This window comes from Bubalus kerabau, chromosome 11 (genome assembly GCF_029407905.1).
Source record: "Bubalus kerabau isolate K-KA32 ecotype Philippines breed swamp buffalo chromosome 11, PCC_UOA_SB_1v2, whole genome shotgun sequence".
NCBI lineage: Eukaryota > Metazoa > Chordata > Mammalia > Artiodactyla > Bovidae > Bubalus > Bubalus kerabau.
In genome coordinates, this window is record NC_073634.1 from 62,920,153 (window position 1) to 62,935,434 (window position 15,282).

The 15,282-nt window shown below is 33.8% G+C and overlaps 1 protein-coding gene across 4 annotated transcripts in view; it reads right to left on the reverse strand.

The window, feature by feature from the left end:
* Positions 1–1,491: 1,491 nt before the first annotated feature.
* The window catches only part of XPO1 (exportin 1), a 42,805-nt gene continuing 29,014 nt past the window's right edge, over positions 1,492–15,282 (reverse strand). For all 4 annotated transcript variants that reach the window (XM_055540398.1, XM_055540397.1, XM_055540399.1 and 1 more), the window contains 19 exons: positions 14,742–14,923; positions 13,359–13,407; positions 13,159–13,278; positions 12,263–12,391; positions 11,706–11,864; positions 10,555–10,752; positions 10,079–10,217; positions 9,695–9,876; positions 9,459–9,615; positions 9,210–9,373; positions 8,800–8,934; positions 8,288–8,471; positions 7,672–7,778; positions 5,436–5,630; positions 4,633–4,801; positions 4,095–4,229; positions 3,850–4,009; positions 3,663–3,759; positions 1,492–2,562 (listed from right to left, as the gene is read on the reverse strand). In XM_055540398.1, coding sequence (XP_055396373.1) covers positions 2,416–2,562; positions 3,663–3,759; positions 3,850–4,009; positions 4,095–4,229; positions 4,633–4,801; positions 5,436–5,630; positions 7,672–7,778; positions 8,288–8,471; positions 8,800–8,934; positions 9,210–9,373; positions 9,459–9,615; positions 9,695–9,876; positions 10,079–10,217; positions 10,555–10,752; positions 11,706–11,864; positions 12,263–12,391; positions 13,159–13,278; positions 13,359–13,407; positions 14,742–14,923 — 2,808 coding nt within the window. In that variant the 3' untranslated portion in view covers positions 1,492–2,415. The remainder of the gene's footprint in view (positions 2,563–3,662; positions 3,760–3,849; positions 4,010–4,094; positions 4,230–4,632; positions 4,802–5,435; positions 5,631–7,671; positions 7,779–8,287; positions 8,472–8,799; positions 8,935–9,209; positions 9,374–9,458; positions 9,616–9,694; positions 9,877–10,078; positions 10,218–10,554; positions 10,753–11,705; positions 11,865–12,262; positions 12,392–13,158; positions 13,279–13,358; positions 13,408–14,741; positions 14,924–15,282) is intronic.

Below are 15,282 nucleotides of genomic sequence, written 5' to 3' on the forward strand. Positions count from 1 at the left end.
ATTCTTTACATTATAGCTTATTGACAGCTTCCCTGCTTAGGTCCCAAGAAAAACTTGGTTGCCACTAAAGAAAATATGGAAGTGTGATTATTCTTCCAATGATTATTTACTCTCCCCCTTATCAAGTTTATATCCTGCTGCCTTCGTATGCCTTTTTGCATAGAATATTTTGTTGCTGACCAATCTAAGACACTTTAATACTTTTGTGTAAGACAATTTTTTTTGGTAAGACAATAAATAGCAATAAATGCATACAAACAATTATTGAGTTCACACATGGACAAGCAGGGAAATATATCAACAGTACTGCCTAGCCACCAGTTTTTAAGGTGCCACAGATCTTCAGAGATGCTAAAATGTTAGAACGGCATCCTACTGTTGATATCCTAACTGACTCAGGAATTAGCTTTTGTGAGACCATTTTCAGTTCAAAAGACTTGTCTATGATTCTAATGGGTGTCTAAACCAAGATTCAGACATACTTATGAGACAATTCCAGTTCTCTCTCACAATTTATAACACCTGAGACGCTGCCTTTTTGCAAGGGTTAAACAACACTGAGCCAAACGTTTCAAATGGCCAGTTTATCAGTATGCTTTCTTGTAAAACACGTTGAGGCTGGCCTGATATGATTAACTTTTATTCAAGCAAGAAATGCCCACAATAAGTTTAATTTTCTATTAGCATGTTCTCATTTTGGCCAAAGCTTGGTTTCTTCAACATTCAAAACATATCAAGGTAGGCAATGGGGCTGTAGGGTAAGAAAATTATACATGACCACTGATGGAAAGCAGATTTCAAATACAGCATATGATTTGAATCTGAACTCTTTTAACTGTTCCAAGAAAACTTATTTATAGGCAAACACCAGTAAGAAAATCAAAGCTTTTAAGAAAGCTAAAGTATTAAACAAAGTACTTCAATATTCCTCTCTGTATATTTAAAACATCTATTTGTTGTTTTAAAAAGACTTTTATGCATGATTACATTCTACTGAAATAATGCCAATCTTTGCCAAAGACCTATATAAAAAGTTAGGAGAATAGCAATTATACAAAATTGCTGATTCTCCACCAACATGAGGCACTTCAAATGCTTAGGTTTTAGTTTAGGTATATAGAAGGCTAATTTAATCATCTGGAAACAGGCTCACCCAAGCTGGTTTCCTTTTTCTATCCCCTTTTCATATTTTGTAGGGAATCTACAGCTTTGTTACCCCCCAATTCCTAACCAAAGGAAAGATGCTTTTTAACTGCAAGTAAAGGTAAAATGTGTGCCAAGCTGTCCACAGGAGGGATTTGTTTCTTGGGAACAGAAGATATCTCAGGAACATGTTCATTTTATACAAATGCTGCCTTTACTCAATAACCTTAGAAATAATACTTGGAAGTCAACAGTTATCAAAATTCATTTAAAAATGTTACCTAACACCTAAACATAAATAACCACTTTCATTAATACAGGAATAAGTTTGAGCCAATAAAGGGAAAATAAATGTAAACCAAGTTTATTTTGCTTTTTAAGTAGTGTTCTTAAAGCACTACAGCTTGGTAAACAATGTAAATTAGTATAAGTCATCTCAAAAGCCAGAGTTTTGTTTTGTTTGTTTTTAATGAGTTGTTAAAAAGATGCAGCCTATTCTAACAGGATAAATATTTTTAACCATTTCACTTTGAGTTAATGAAGGCTCACAAATGAGCAACACTCCTCATTGAGGAAAACAAAAAGCTGTTGTCGACAAGCGACAGCACACACACACAAAAACAAAAAGAACTGTGTAAAAATAACTAACTGTGTTCCCATATTTTTTGAAGTCGTTTACAATGGGATGATATGCACATGATCTTGCTGCAAACTTGCCATACAGACTTGTAATACATGTAGTCTAGACAAACAATTCAGTCCAAGAGGTGCTAGCTTCAGACAATGCAGCACTATAATCCTTTTAACAACGCAATCTGTTTTACTCATTATCTTTTCTTCTAGACTGAAATACAGGCTAGAAAGAAAATGCTCCCTAATTAAAAACTGGTATTCTTTACAGGAAAAATTGTATACTTTTGCATCAGAATTTACAAGTATATGTTCAAATTGGATTTGCCTCCTCCCCCCATCCCAGCCACAAAATGGGGATGAAGTTAAAATTTTTAAAAATGCCGTAATTTTCAACTTCATGCAAACTAAATAAAGATGACCAAAACAAAAGCTTAAACAATGGAAGGATATTTCACAGAAAATTTCTTATACAAAAAACACATAAGAAAAGGGGCCACTAGGTGACATTTTAATTTACAAATTGGCATCATTTTGGTCGACAAATATCCAGATGCTGTTTTCATCTGCTAACAAGAGTTGCAGAGGAAAAGAAAAAAAAAAGAAAAAAAAGAAAAAAAAAACCCAGCATGACTTCTGATTTTAATCACACATTTCTTCTGGAATTTCATGTGGATTAAGGATGCCTGGAACAGACATCTGAAGTTTGTGTTTTTCTTCCTGAGCCTGTCGAAGGGCTGTTTCTCGTTCTTCCAAAAAGAGATCCGATGTATCTTCACCTGCAAACTCCTGTGAAAAGATGGTCAACTGTCAACATACTTAGCAGTGTAATTTATCCATCAATTGTTGGGCTTAAATTATATATGTAATTCTACACAGTTGAATTAAAGACTAAATGTGTTAGTTGGGAGGGAAAGATTACAAAAGAGGGATAGTATAATGCCACATATAAAACATACTTCAAGAGCAATGATAATAAGAAAGACTAATGATCAAGTTTAAGTATATTATCATTGCCTCATAGCTATGTTATCAATTATCATCCTTTATAGCTCTGTAAGAATTAGCTTTTTTTACACTTAAAAAAAAAAAAAAACTTTGTATTTTGGAGGGGGGAAAAACCTGCATGTTATGTGATCAATTCTTATTTAATAGATATGGACAAGAATTCATCAGCTCTTTTTGACTTCTTTAAAACACAACAAAAATTCCTCTTCCCCTAAGTCAACAAAGCACTGTAACAGCAGTAAATAACAGGCTAGTATCTGCTAATCACCATTGCTGCTGCTACTGCTAAGTCACTTCAGTCGTGTCCGACTCTGTGCGACCCCATAGACGGCAGCCCACCAAGCTCCCCCGTCCCTGGGACTCTCCAGGCAAGAACACTGGAGTGGGTTGCCATTTCCTTCTACAAACCGTGAAAGTGAAGTCGCTCAGTCATGTCCGACTCTTAGCAACCCCATGGACTGCAGCCTACCAGGCTCCTCCATCCATGGGATTTTCCAGGCAAGAGTACTGGAGTGGGGTGCCATTGCCTTCTCCACTAATCACCATGGTTCCCCCTAAAATGAATTCTTTACTAACAATGTGGAAAATCCCAAAAGGAACTATCAATATATTTCACTCCCCCCACTCCTTTAAAAATATCTATGGGATTCAATCACAATGTTGCAATAGACATAGTTACCCCAAACATTTTAAACCTATCTCCTCTTCTGGCTTTGTTTTAAAGTTTTTCTTTCTGTAATCTATCTCAAAAGAGTAAGACTGTACATATTTTACAAGTACACTCATTTTGCTCATTACAAAAAGTGGTCAATTTTTCTGGATGCAAGAATGCAATTAGTATTTACTCTCAGTATTTCTGCAACTGCAAATAAAATACGTACCTTTATCTGTACCAGGAAATCCCGAAGATGTTCCTTGAATGCAGGAATATCCTGATTTAAGCTGAAAAGTCCTGTCACAAAGAGCTTTACTTGAGCGCTGCAAGTTAAAATACAATGATTAATCGCTTAAAAAAAAAAACACACAAACACCCTTAAAAAACTTAGGTTTATAAAAAGGGATATTTACTCTTGTAGATGAGGGAATGCGGACTTAAGAAGATTAGCCACATATTCCTGAATAAACATTTGGTTGTTAACTGGATTTCCAGGATTTAATGGTGTACTTATTTTTCCTTCTTCAACCAAATTAAACATATATGCAAGGATAGATGCATGCATTGTTAAACCTGTTGATAAGGAGGACATCATTAAACTCTAAGATATAATAACAGTCAGAAGAAACATAGAATTTTTACAGCTTTAAAGTCTTACCAGCAGTATGCGAGGTGTCTGTCACAACAGAAAAGATATGCTGAAGAATATCACAAAAATAAGTCTGATAAAAACTCTGAGCTGCAGCTTCTTCTTGTGCAACATTTTGTAAGAGTGTAAAAAGTATCTGTAGGCCTAAAAGACATATAAAGCCAATCAAGTTACTCCATACTGACAACATTCACAATGGTACTTCAGCTATCAAACAATTCAAAGTACCTCTCGTTTTTTTTTTTAAGCTCAAGACAATTATTTGCCTAAATTATCTTGACTCAGTAATGGAGTTAAATTAGAATCAATGACTGCTTACTTACAGACTAATCTAACCATTATCACCTTTCCATTATTTCTTAAGGTTTAGTTAATTCTCTCCCACATCCATTACTGATGCACTCAAAAAAACCCATGACAAGTGAAGTGATACCTCTTGTGTGCAACTACAAATACACAGATAGATGGGTGTCTATTTGTAAGTGTCCGTATGTGGATTGTGGGTTGGTAGGCAAATGAATAAAGAACATCATTTTTATGTATTTACCTGTATCTGCTACATTCCTCATGGTATGTTTAAAAGCCCAAATAATAGAATCCAAAACAAGTTTAAACTGTGCTGGTGGAATAGCCAGGAATGCTGGGAAACAATGAGAATTGACAGCCTGAAGTAGTAAGAAAAAGTTCGTTCTGTGTTCAGGATATTCTTCAAAGTCCTAAAAATAAATGGTGAGAACAAAATAGAAGATACAATGCCTTAAATTGTTATTTAATGGAAGAGGGAAAGCAAGCTCTAATTCATTATAAATATTTGGAGTTGTTAGTGGACCCCGTAAGAGAGAACAAAAATACTATTACACAAATGGATTGTCAATATGAAGGAATACAAGGTCATCTTATTATAAAGAGAACTCAACAAAACCCACAAAGACCATCACATTTTCTATTAGCATTGAGACTTGCTACCACTTTAAAGTGACTTTGAGATCAGTAACACAGATTAGAGAAGTCTACTGTGTAAATGTGTACACATGTATTTATTTACATGTTTTACTTTTTGGTTAATAAATTTTCTTGTTCTTTATAAACATATACTACATTTTACTAAACTGAACTAAAAATCCATTGACTAAAACGTTTCAAGTTTTAAATAAATGTTAGCTGCTATTTGAATAAAAAACTTTGGCAAATTTAAAAAACAAGTACTTTTCTTATCTAGAAGTTCAAATGTTTTAACATCAGAGCCTAAAATTTATGCTATGCTCATAGACAGCCATCATTTACGCTTTTAAAAGTTATATGGATAACTGTAGAACTTGCCATTACGTAACTGAAATGCAAATTGCATACCTTATTTATCATATTCAATGTGCACTCAAAAACAGCATCAAATATTTGAGGTATTTCAGCTGTTATATGTCCTCCTAACTTGTTGACAATAATAGCCATAGTACTAAGCACTTCTGGCTCTCTAGCAGCTGGGACATTTCTCTGGTAATCAATGAGAACTGCATCCAACAGAGGAGGAACAAAATTTTCAGCTACCTGTTTAAAAAAAAACAACAACAAAACTTTTCATTTTAATTCAGGCACTTGCCAACTCTTACTAAGCAGCCAGGTCAATGTTACCTCGTAAAACTTAATTTAGGCTGATCGTCTACTGAAAAACGGAAACTCCTACGGCTTTAATTCTGGTGTATTAGAACTTTACAAAGAAAAATCAAGAAACCAAAATAGGCAGAAGAGGGCCACAGACATTGTACAGTTTAAATCTATACTTATTAAAGAAAACTGGGGCCTGACATCAAGTGACTAGCTCTAAGTATTTTGGCAGGACCAGGATTCTAGGGATACTGTGTGTGTGTGTGTGTGTGTGTGTGTGTGAGGCACGGGGAAGGTAATGCCTAACTGTACACCCAAGTATTCAAATCTAACCAAAATCAGACCTCCACCATCAATGCTTTTTTAAAATTTAATGAATGCTAACCGATAGTTTTAAGAAATAATAACCATTACTTACTCTCAAAAAAGGAACTACACTATGCCAGAAAGACTGTGGTAGGCTTTCCAAGATTCCCAATAAACACAGTCTAAGGTGTAAACTCTATGCTTTATAATGCATCCTCCATTGAGATGTGCTCAATAAATATGATCATGTTTCATTTAACTAAACAGTAGTAGTGTCCCAATACACAAAACAGGCCTAGCAAGATTTGAAGGATAAGCACAAAATTATTTTTCTTTTACTTACTAGGTTTTCTCTTAACTAAAACCAATTCTCCCTTCTTTTTCTTCCTTTAAGTTCTACTCAGACGTGATTAAGTTCTACAAGTTTACTTACATCATCAAATGATTATAGAAGAGTTAAGTTTAGTGATCATCATAGATATTTTATATATAACACCTCATATAGATATAAACAGAAAAAAAGTTGATAAAAATGCTTAAGATTTACTCAACTTTCTTACAAAACATACAGCAGTGTAAATTTTATATACCATGTTTGTAAATTACATCCTTCTTTTGACCTACAACATGACATTAGTTCCTATTAACAAAGTCTAGTGATTTAATATTTTTATACATTCTAAAATGATCCCATTAAATTTATAGTCTGTCACTATAAAAAGATATTAGTTCTTGACTATTATACACTATTTCCCATACTGTACACTTCATACCCATGCCTCATTTATCCTTTCCTTGACCACTCTCATATTTCCACTCTTAACACTGAATTTATTTTCCTACACACTAAATCTGAATTATTCGACTATCTTTGAATTCACAGCCCCAAAGTTCAACATAAATCTTAGCTGTAAACTAGTTTGATACCTTGGTAATTTCCTGAAAAAATTTTCCAGTATTAACAGGAACAATATTTAAGTATCAAATTTATGAAAGTAAGTAGCACAGTTCTCAATGCTACTTCCACACAATAGTGATGAACAGGAAAGGATTTATTGTAATGTTCCAAGGATCCAGAAGAAGGAAGGTTTAACAATAACTAAACATAAATAGTTACCCCAAGTTCAAGCATATAGAGCTAATTACTTTCTGAAAACCATTTAAGACTGACAGGAGTAAGACAGCACAATAGACTTTTAAACCTTCAACTAAGAAACTGCTTAATCCCACTAAAGAGGGAAACAGCTCTTGTGACAGCTTTACAAATTGCTCCCAAAACCATCAGGAAAAGAAATTTCATTTGAACTCTATCCATGGAAAATAAAAATGACCCAATCATCTCAACTGTCTTATTACATCACCACCCTCCCCCTACCAACAGCAATTTCTTTGGAAGAAGGTATGTATCTTGGGCCTCCCTGGTGGCTGGCTCAATTGGTAAAAGAATCTGCCTGCAATGCAAGAGACCTATGTTCAATTCCTGGGTTGGGAAGATCCCCTGGAGAAGGGATCTTACTATTTTAAGGGACTCCAGAACTCCAATAAATAGAATGCTATAAAGTAACACCAAATGTAAACATCTAAATTACCTTTTAAATAGCTAAATGCATACAGAATATATACACATTCTAGAGAGTACAGTATCAACTTTAAAAAACAAAAATGACATCTCACTTACCATCTGTGGATCATTAGACCGGCTCACCCAACCAGATATTAACTTTAAAGTTTCTCTTTTTACTGTTCGCATACTTCTAATCAATGGTTGCTTTGTAACCATCTCACCTAAAAAACAAAATCAGGTGGAATCCAATTTGACAACTAAAATTCTACATTGGCAGTTACCTGTACTTCAGATACTACTGGTTTCCATTCTCCATTAGAAAACCTAAAGACAAAGAGTGCTCCTGCTCATTCATGTCCAACTCTTTGCAACCCTATGAACTATAGCCTGCCAGCATCGTTTGTTCCCAGGATTTTTCCAGGCAAGAGTACTAGAGTGGACTGCCATTTCCTCCTCCAGGGGATCTTCCAGACCCACGGATCATTGGCGGGCAGATTCTTTACTACTGAGCTACCCGGAATGCCACAAAAAACAAGAGGACACAGATGAATTTCCTGGGAAAATAAACTAATTTTATAAGGGAAAGGGGCATGTGTGACTCATTAAAAATTGTTGAGGATTGCCTAAAACACGGGAGGTATTTTGTCAAAAGTGCTAAACACTTATGGCTAAGGCAAAGAATGTAGAACTAACTTAATATAGTATTCCATAAGAATTCAGAATTGCTTACCATTAGCTTGAATAGCTGCAGAAATATTTTCACTGAGGCACTTGTATACATTAAGCATATCTAAATAAATTCTCCCAAGCTGAATCACAAATGGGTGTCCAACTGCTTTGCAAGCTCTCACATTTGTTTTCAGTATGCTACCAAGTTGCTTGACAGTTTCAGGATCTTTAAGTATATCCACATTCTGTAAGAACAAAACACAACTCCACTTATCGTAAGAGAATTCTTTTTGCTAAAGCAAAAAAAATTACCCACGTTACTACGAACCACCATCACATATATAATCTTAAAGTGTAAAAGTACTGTACAAGTCTTTATTACTAAAGAATAGAGGAAAGTATTTCCCAAAATATCATCCAAACAGAATAAAAATGTTACCATTCTTTCAATGTGCAAAAACACACAAAGCACTATGGATCAGATATACATGTCAAGGTACTAAATTACTACTTTTGTAAATATAACTTTCTTAGATTCCATTTGAACTTTCACAAAAAGTAACTAAAACTTACTTTGGTTGCTTGCTGGATTATGCTATCCCAAACCTGATTAGGAAGTAGCATATATTTTTCTATCAAATGTTCTTGTACTGTTTGGTCTGTTTGTGCACCAATCATGTACCCCACAGCTTCATAAAATGTATGGACCTATGTTAAAAGGCAGACATGTTACTTGTATGCATCATAATAAGGAAAATCACATACAAATAATTCATTACACAGCTTAAGCTAATTTTGTTAACATGTTAGTAATAATTAAATAGTAATTCAGTTTAACACACTTCTGATTGAATTTCTGCCTCACTATAAAAATTTAAACACAGAAACACTTGAATCCATTAGTGGCATTCTACCCCCATTAATGAATTTTCATTAAAACAGTAGTTATTTTCTAAGAAAAATATGCTTACTGATCCACATACCTGTTGAGGTTGAAGATCGCAAATTATAGTGTTAATGTTGTTCAAAATCTCATCAATAAATGGCATTACTTCTCCAACCTGAACCTGAACAAAATGCCTGCGGCACTTTTGAGCTATTTTAATGAAAGTATCACAAGCCATGTCCTGGACTCCATCGTGGGTCTCTTAACAAAACAAAAACAAATATCAAAAAAAAATTTGCCTTTTCCATTAAGCAACAATAAAATATATTAAGCAAACAGGATTTACCATGCATGAATTCGAAGAGCTTGTTAACTACTGTCTTCAAAAATTTCCAGTGAGCTCTTAAAAATCGTGGATATTGACCTACTATGTACATGATATTTGATGCAATAATAGCTTTATTATCTTTGCCTCTTTTCTGTTCACATAATCCTAATAGATCCTGTAAAGTAAGAAAAATTTCAGTCATTTATAGTAAAATACACTAACAAGGTTCTAGTTCACACCTATCTCTTGCATACCTTTATAACAGTAACAAGAAATCGCTTTTCATCCTCTTCATGCATTGCTCCACTAATGGAGCCTATTGCCCAACACAATGTATTCAAATTCTTCCATGACCACTCCGTACCATTCACTTGATTGTGAAGCTTCTCGGTCATTATTCTTTCTGTATCTACATAATCCAGATGAGTAAGATAAACTACAGGAAAGAAAAAAATTCCACATTTTAAAATGCAAAACTTAATGAGCAAAAAGATTTTTACTAAGACAAACAGCACTCTAATAAAGATAGCTATTAACAGACTCAGAAACTAAGCATGCCTTGTTTCCTAAACAGTATTTCCACAAAAGAATACAATTTTTAAAAATAAGGATTAAATTAATAGTATTTATTAACTTACCTAATGTTTCTCTCATATTCTTATACAAATTTATGGAATCTGTATCCTTCATGAATTCTCTTACAACTTCTCCCTGATCATTTTCTACAACTAATACTTCCTCTGGTTTAGCCATTCTACTAACCATTAATAAACGGACCTATTCAGCAATTAAAAAAAAAAAAAAAAATCTGTTAGATCTCTGAAATTAGTTACATCAACTATAACTCCCACTCTTAAAAAATGGCACTTAATACCAACATACCAAACACAATCATGCCCACAATATAAAATAAATATACTTAAAATGTAATTCTACAATAAATTTCAATCTAAACATGGACAAAAATCAACTGTTAACTTTCCTGCATCTCATTTGCATTTCTAACAAACTCACAGGTTGTGCTTGGATAGATTCAGCCAAAAAATAAAAGCCAGCATTTTCATCTGGTCCTCCAAAATCAGAGAAAGCACACTCAACCACATACTGTTGTTACCTTGGACAATACAGGCAAATATAGCTGTCTCCTAGGAGGAACGTCAAAATGCTGACTTCCAGATAGCAACGGAGAGGCAGATGTTGAGAACGGGCTCTCTCTATAGAGTTCAGCTGCCAGGTGATTCCAGTACTCAAGACAAATCTTAAAGATTTCAGTTTCCTCTACTTCGGATACCAACAACATATAATGAAGGGCCTACACAGAAGACCAAAACTATTAAAACAATCCTTAGACATTACTAACAACCTCAAACTGTTTTCCATTTGCTATGTTAATGGGAAATAAAAATTCATATTGCTTTTTGTACACTATGAAGATTCATCATTTATCAAATATACAATAGAAACTGTATATGAGCAAAGTGCACTTTCTTCTGACATGTCGTAGAATATGCTAAGAAACTTACATGATTGTTAAAAAGTATGGACATCAAACAATATTTGGTAATAGCAAAAAGGAAGAAATAATTCAAATGTTCAACAGATGTACGGACACAAAAAATGATGTATATCCATATAAAGGGATATTATTCGGCATGAAAGGGATGAAGTACTGACATATGCTATAACATGGTAAGATGTTAAGTGAAAGAAAGCAGTAACAACGAAAGTCCATACTTTATAATTCCAGTATGTGAAAGGTTTAGAATAGGTAAATCCATTGAGTTGTACAGCAAATTACTTGTTGCTGGGGACTGGAGGGAAGAGCAGAATGGAATGACTTGTTTCAATGGGTACCTTTATCCTTTGTGGGTAATGAAAAAATGTTTTAGAATAGATAAATGGTTGACAACACTGTGAATGTACTAAATGCCACTCGTGCAATCTGTGAATGTACTAAATACCACTCATGCAATTTAAAAGTTGTATGTTATTACACCTCTATTTTAAAATAAGGTTTTTAGACTTTGCATCTTAGGAATGACACATTTGCACACTTATTGGAATTTAATTTTCATTATAAATTACTGATCTGACATTGAATAGAACAGAGAAATCAGGACACTTGGCTTCTGACTAGAATTCAGAATTGAGAGCATGTATTGTGCAGACAATAAGATATGTCAAAGAGTATGTCAAGAGAATTTTAGAACAAAAGCAGTTTACATTATAATTAATTTCAGAAGCCAAAAGCTCCACAAAGCCTACCTCCATGAGTGTTTCCCTGAGATTTAATCTTTTTTCTATAAGTTGACCATGTTCTTTAAGAAAGGTGCAGAGAAACAAACTGAGATTTTGAATAAAGTTCTGTTCATCATCCTTTCCATTTGAGTATGCAAGTCGAATATTGGTATTTAGAGGAAGCATCTGCAAATTTAAATATGGATCATAAGCCTTCAAAATAACAACAAAGATACTACATTTAAGTTCTAAATTTCCACCAGGTTTTATTAATTTTAAAACATATGGAGTTAAATAGCTATCTTTCAATAAAATGCCTTGGTCTATTATATCCATTTTTGTACCTTTCTGTCCTAGCTTTTGTTTTTTAAATCAAAAGCACAGTACGATTTCCTCAAAGACAATCCTTTGAAATTTTTCCTAAATCAGTTTTCCCACCTCAGTGTATATAATATATATATATAATAAACACAGAATTGCACTGATCTATTTATGTTAAGCTGTGGTGAAATGGTTCAACTGAAATCCAACTTTTTCTAAGGCACTAAAATTGTTTAGTCAGTTTAATAAGAGTGTTACATTACCTGTTTTAGCTGCATCATTGTCAGTGTAAATAGCGTTACAAATTGCTCCTCATACTGGCTTACACTCACACCAGCAATCTCAGTGAGGCACTTCAGAGAGACATTTCGAAACATTGGAACATTCAGGAACTATTTTAATTAAAAGAAAGGGGAGAGACAGAGCATAAAATTAAATAGCCTGAAACACTTTACTTAAAATTAACAATTAAAAAAATAATGAAAGATTTAGAAATCAGGAACACTGGGGAAAAAAAATATCAGGCAAATAGGTGGTGATACAGGTTTTTGGTATCTATATTTTAAGGAAATTTCATTATCCACCCAAGAGACAGTAAATGCTTTAAAAGCAAACTGTGCTTTCTTTTGATGTGTCTTTAGACATCTGAAAAACACGAAGTTGCTTAGAAACTTTCCCCATGATCTACTACATGACTTTTAAAGACATGTTTTCTGTATAATCTGAAAATATTATAATTGTTTAAGATCCTAAGATCAGTAATATAAGATTAACAAAGGTGTAGGGAAACTGGCTCTTTTTTTATTGATGAGAAGGAATAAACGTAGCCTCCTATTTGTGGGTGGCAATTGATGAGCATCAAGAGCCTTAAAAATGGACATACTTATTGACCAATACGTGTATTAAAATTTGCACAAAGTATCTGGACAAGTACATAAATACCCAACATTTCCTGTGGTATTTAGTAAAGTGAGAGTATCAGAAGATTCTGACACTGTTTTTAAAAATTAGCTGAAACTGCAGAAAATCTCAGCAGTTTTCTCATCTCAGAAATAAGGCTGATTATGGTTATGAATGTAGATTGGTTTTTCTATTCAAAAGAGCATAGCTGTGCAAACTTTATTTATATAAAGAAAATAACTGAAATGCATTCACATACCTTATAAATTAATGTGCTGATTAACTTGGTCTCAAAAATATATCCAAGCGGAATCCAGTTAAGAAATCTGAGCAACGTTTCTAAAGTTGCATGTACAAGTGGAGCATTTTGGGAATTTTCCTACAACAAAAACATTTTTTCAATTAACATCTTCCTATAATAATGGTTATTTTTTAAAAACTGAAATTAAAAACACTTACCATCACAAACTGACAAAGCTGAAAAATTTGTGAGAATTCGTTGCACATGCTAAAGAAAAACAAAAAAGTGATCAGTTTAGAAGAAATGCTGTAACTATTTACAGAGTAACAACATTTCAGCAGCCATTAAAATCCAAGTTACTTCTATTTATAAACACACGTACCAATAATTTCATCCAAAGTTATAAAGTTGGGACTTCCCTGGTGGTCCAGTGGCTAAGACTGCTTTCCCAATGCAGGGGCCTGGCTATGATCCCTGGTTAGGGAACTAGAACGCACACACCACAGCCAAATAAATAAATGTGCCGTGCTTAGTCGCTTGTGTCCGACTCTTTGCAACCCTATGAACTGTAGCCTGCCAGGCTCCTCTGTTGATAGGGATTCTCCAGGCAAGAATATTGGAATGGGTTGCTGTGTCCTCTTCCAAGGATCTTCCCAGCCCAGGGATCAAACCCAGGTGTCCAACACTGCAGGCGGATTCTTTACCGCCTGAGCCACCAGGTAAATAAACAAACAAATATTTAAATAAATTAGTTATTAAAACTATGGGTAAATATCATTCTTTTAAAACTCACCTATAAAGAGCACATTAATTTCCTTTAAAGGTTTGGTTTTTATGTCATCCTTACTCTATTTGAAAAATTTCAATTAACATAGTCTTTTACTAATTTTTTTAGTTTGGTCATGCAGCATGGCATGCAGAATCTTAATTACCCAAACCAGGGATCAAACCAGTGCTCCCTGAAGTGGAAATTCTGAGTCTTAACCACTGGACCACCAGAGATGTCCCTCAATATAGTCTTTTAAATCCAGACAGTTGAAATAAAACTCTCCAAATGGAGAGAGGCAGTGTTAGACACCCCTAATCCATTGTGCTTACACACCAAACCAGAGAAAAAAATTCTAAATTCTGAAGCTAGTTTAAACACATAAAGGTAAAATATTTGTTCCATATAATGACTGAACACATTTTTATTACTACGTTGAAAATAATAAAAATAAAATCTGCCATCTTTCTGGTGTTAACTATAGGAAAATGGATAAAATGTAGGAACAGTAGAATTCTGTAGACATTTGGACACAAGTCATATCCTTGGACCTATAATTAACTAGGCACCAGATAAAACAGACTCCCAAGAGCATTCTGGGAATTCTTAATCTACATTCTTTCCGCATAACATATATGAAGTTACTTTGTTGTAATACCGTACATATTTTTCAAGCCTCCCCAATTTAGAGTATTAGACCATTTAAGCATTATTTAAATTTGGAGTCAAAAAGAATTAAAAATGTACTAACTTGTTCCTTAAATATTTATAATCGACCTCCAATTCCTTGAAATTGTTTGAAAAATTGCTTAAAAATTCTAAAACAATTACTTGCCTGTCTTTTAAATGCTTAGCTTTCACTTGGGTTATCTGTCCACTAGAAAAATCAAATACTTCTTCACTCAAGAGTTTCAGAATCACCATATTATTCTGACATAGACTTTCACTGGTCCTACTTGCTCCAACAATGTCACTGATAAAAGTTGGCCAGTGTTTTGGCCATTCCTGTTTAAGTATCTAAAATAAAACAGAAAGTGTTAATTTCATTTCACTTATCAAGTGCAAATAAACAAAATTCACAGAAATTGTATGATACCAAAAGCAGAAGCAAATCATCAACCACCCTTCATTTTGTTCCCCTTTATCAAGACAGGAAATGTGTCAGTCTCTATACAGAATATACTGAGTTAACAACTACAAAAGTCCTATGTATTAAATGCCCCATTCTCAGGAAGATTTTTGTACATATTGTAAAAGTTAGGTAAATTAAAATTTTCTAGTTAGATATATAGAAAGTTTAAAAAACAGGTAAAGTATAAAGATCAATTAAATGGATGCTTGAATTCAAAGCAATTTTTTAATGAATCAGTAAGACT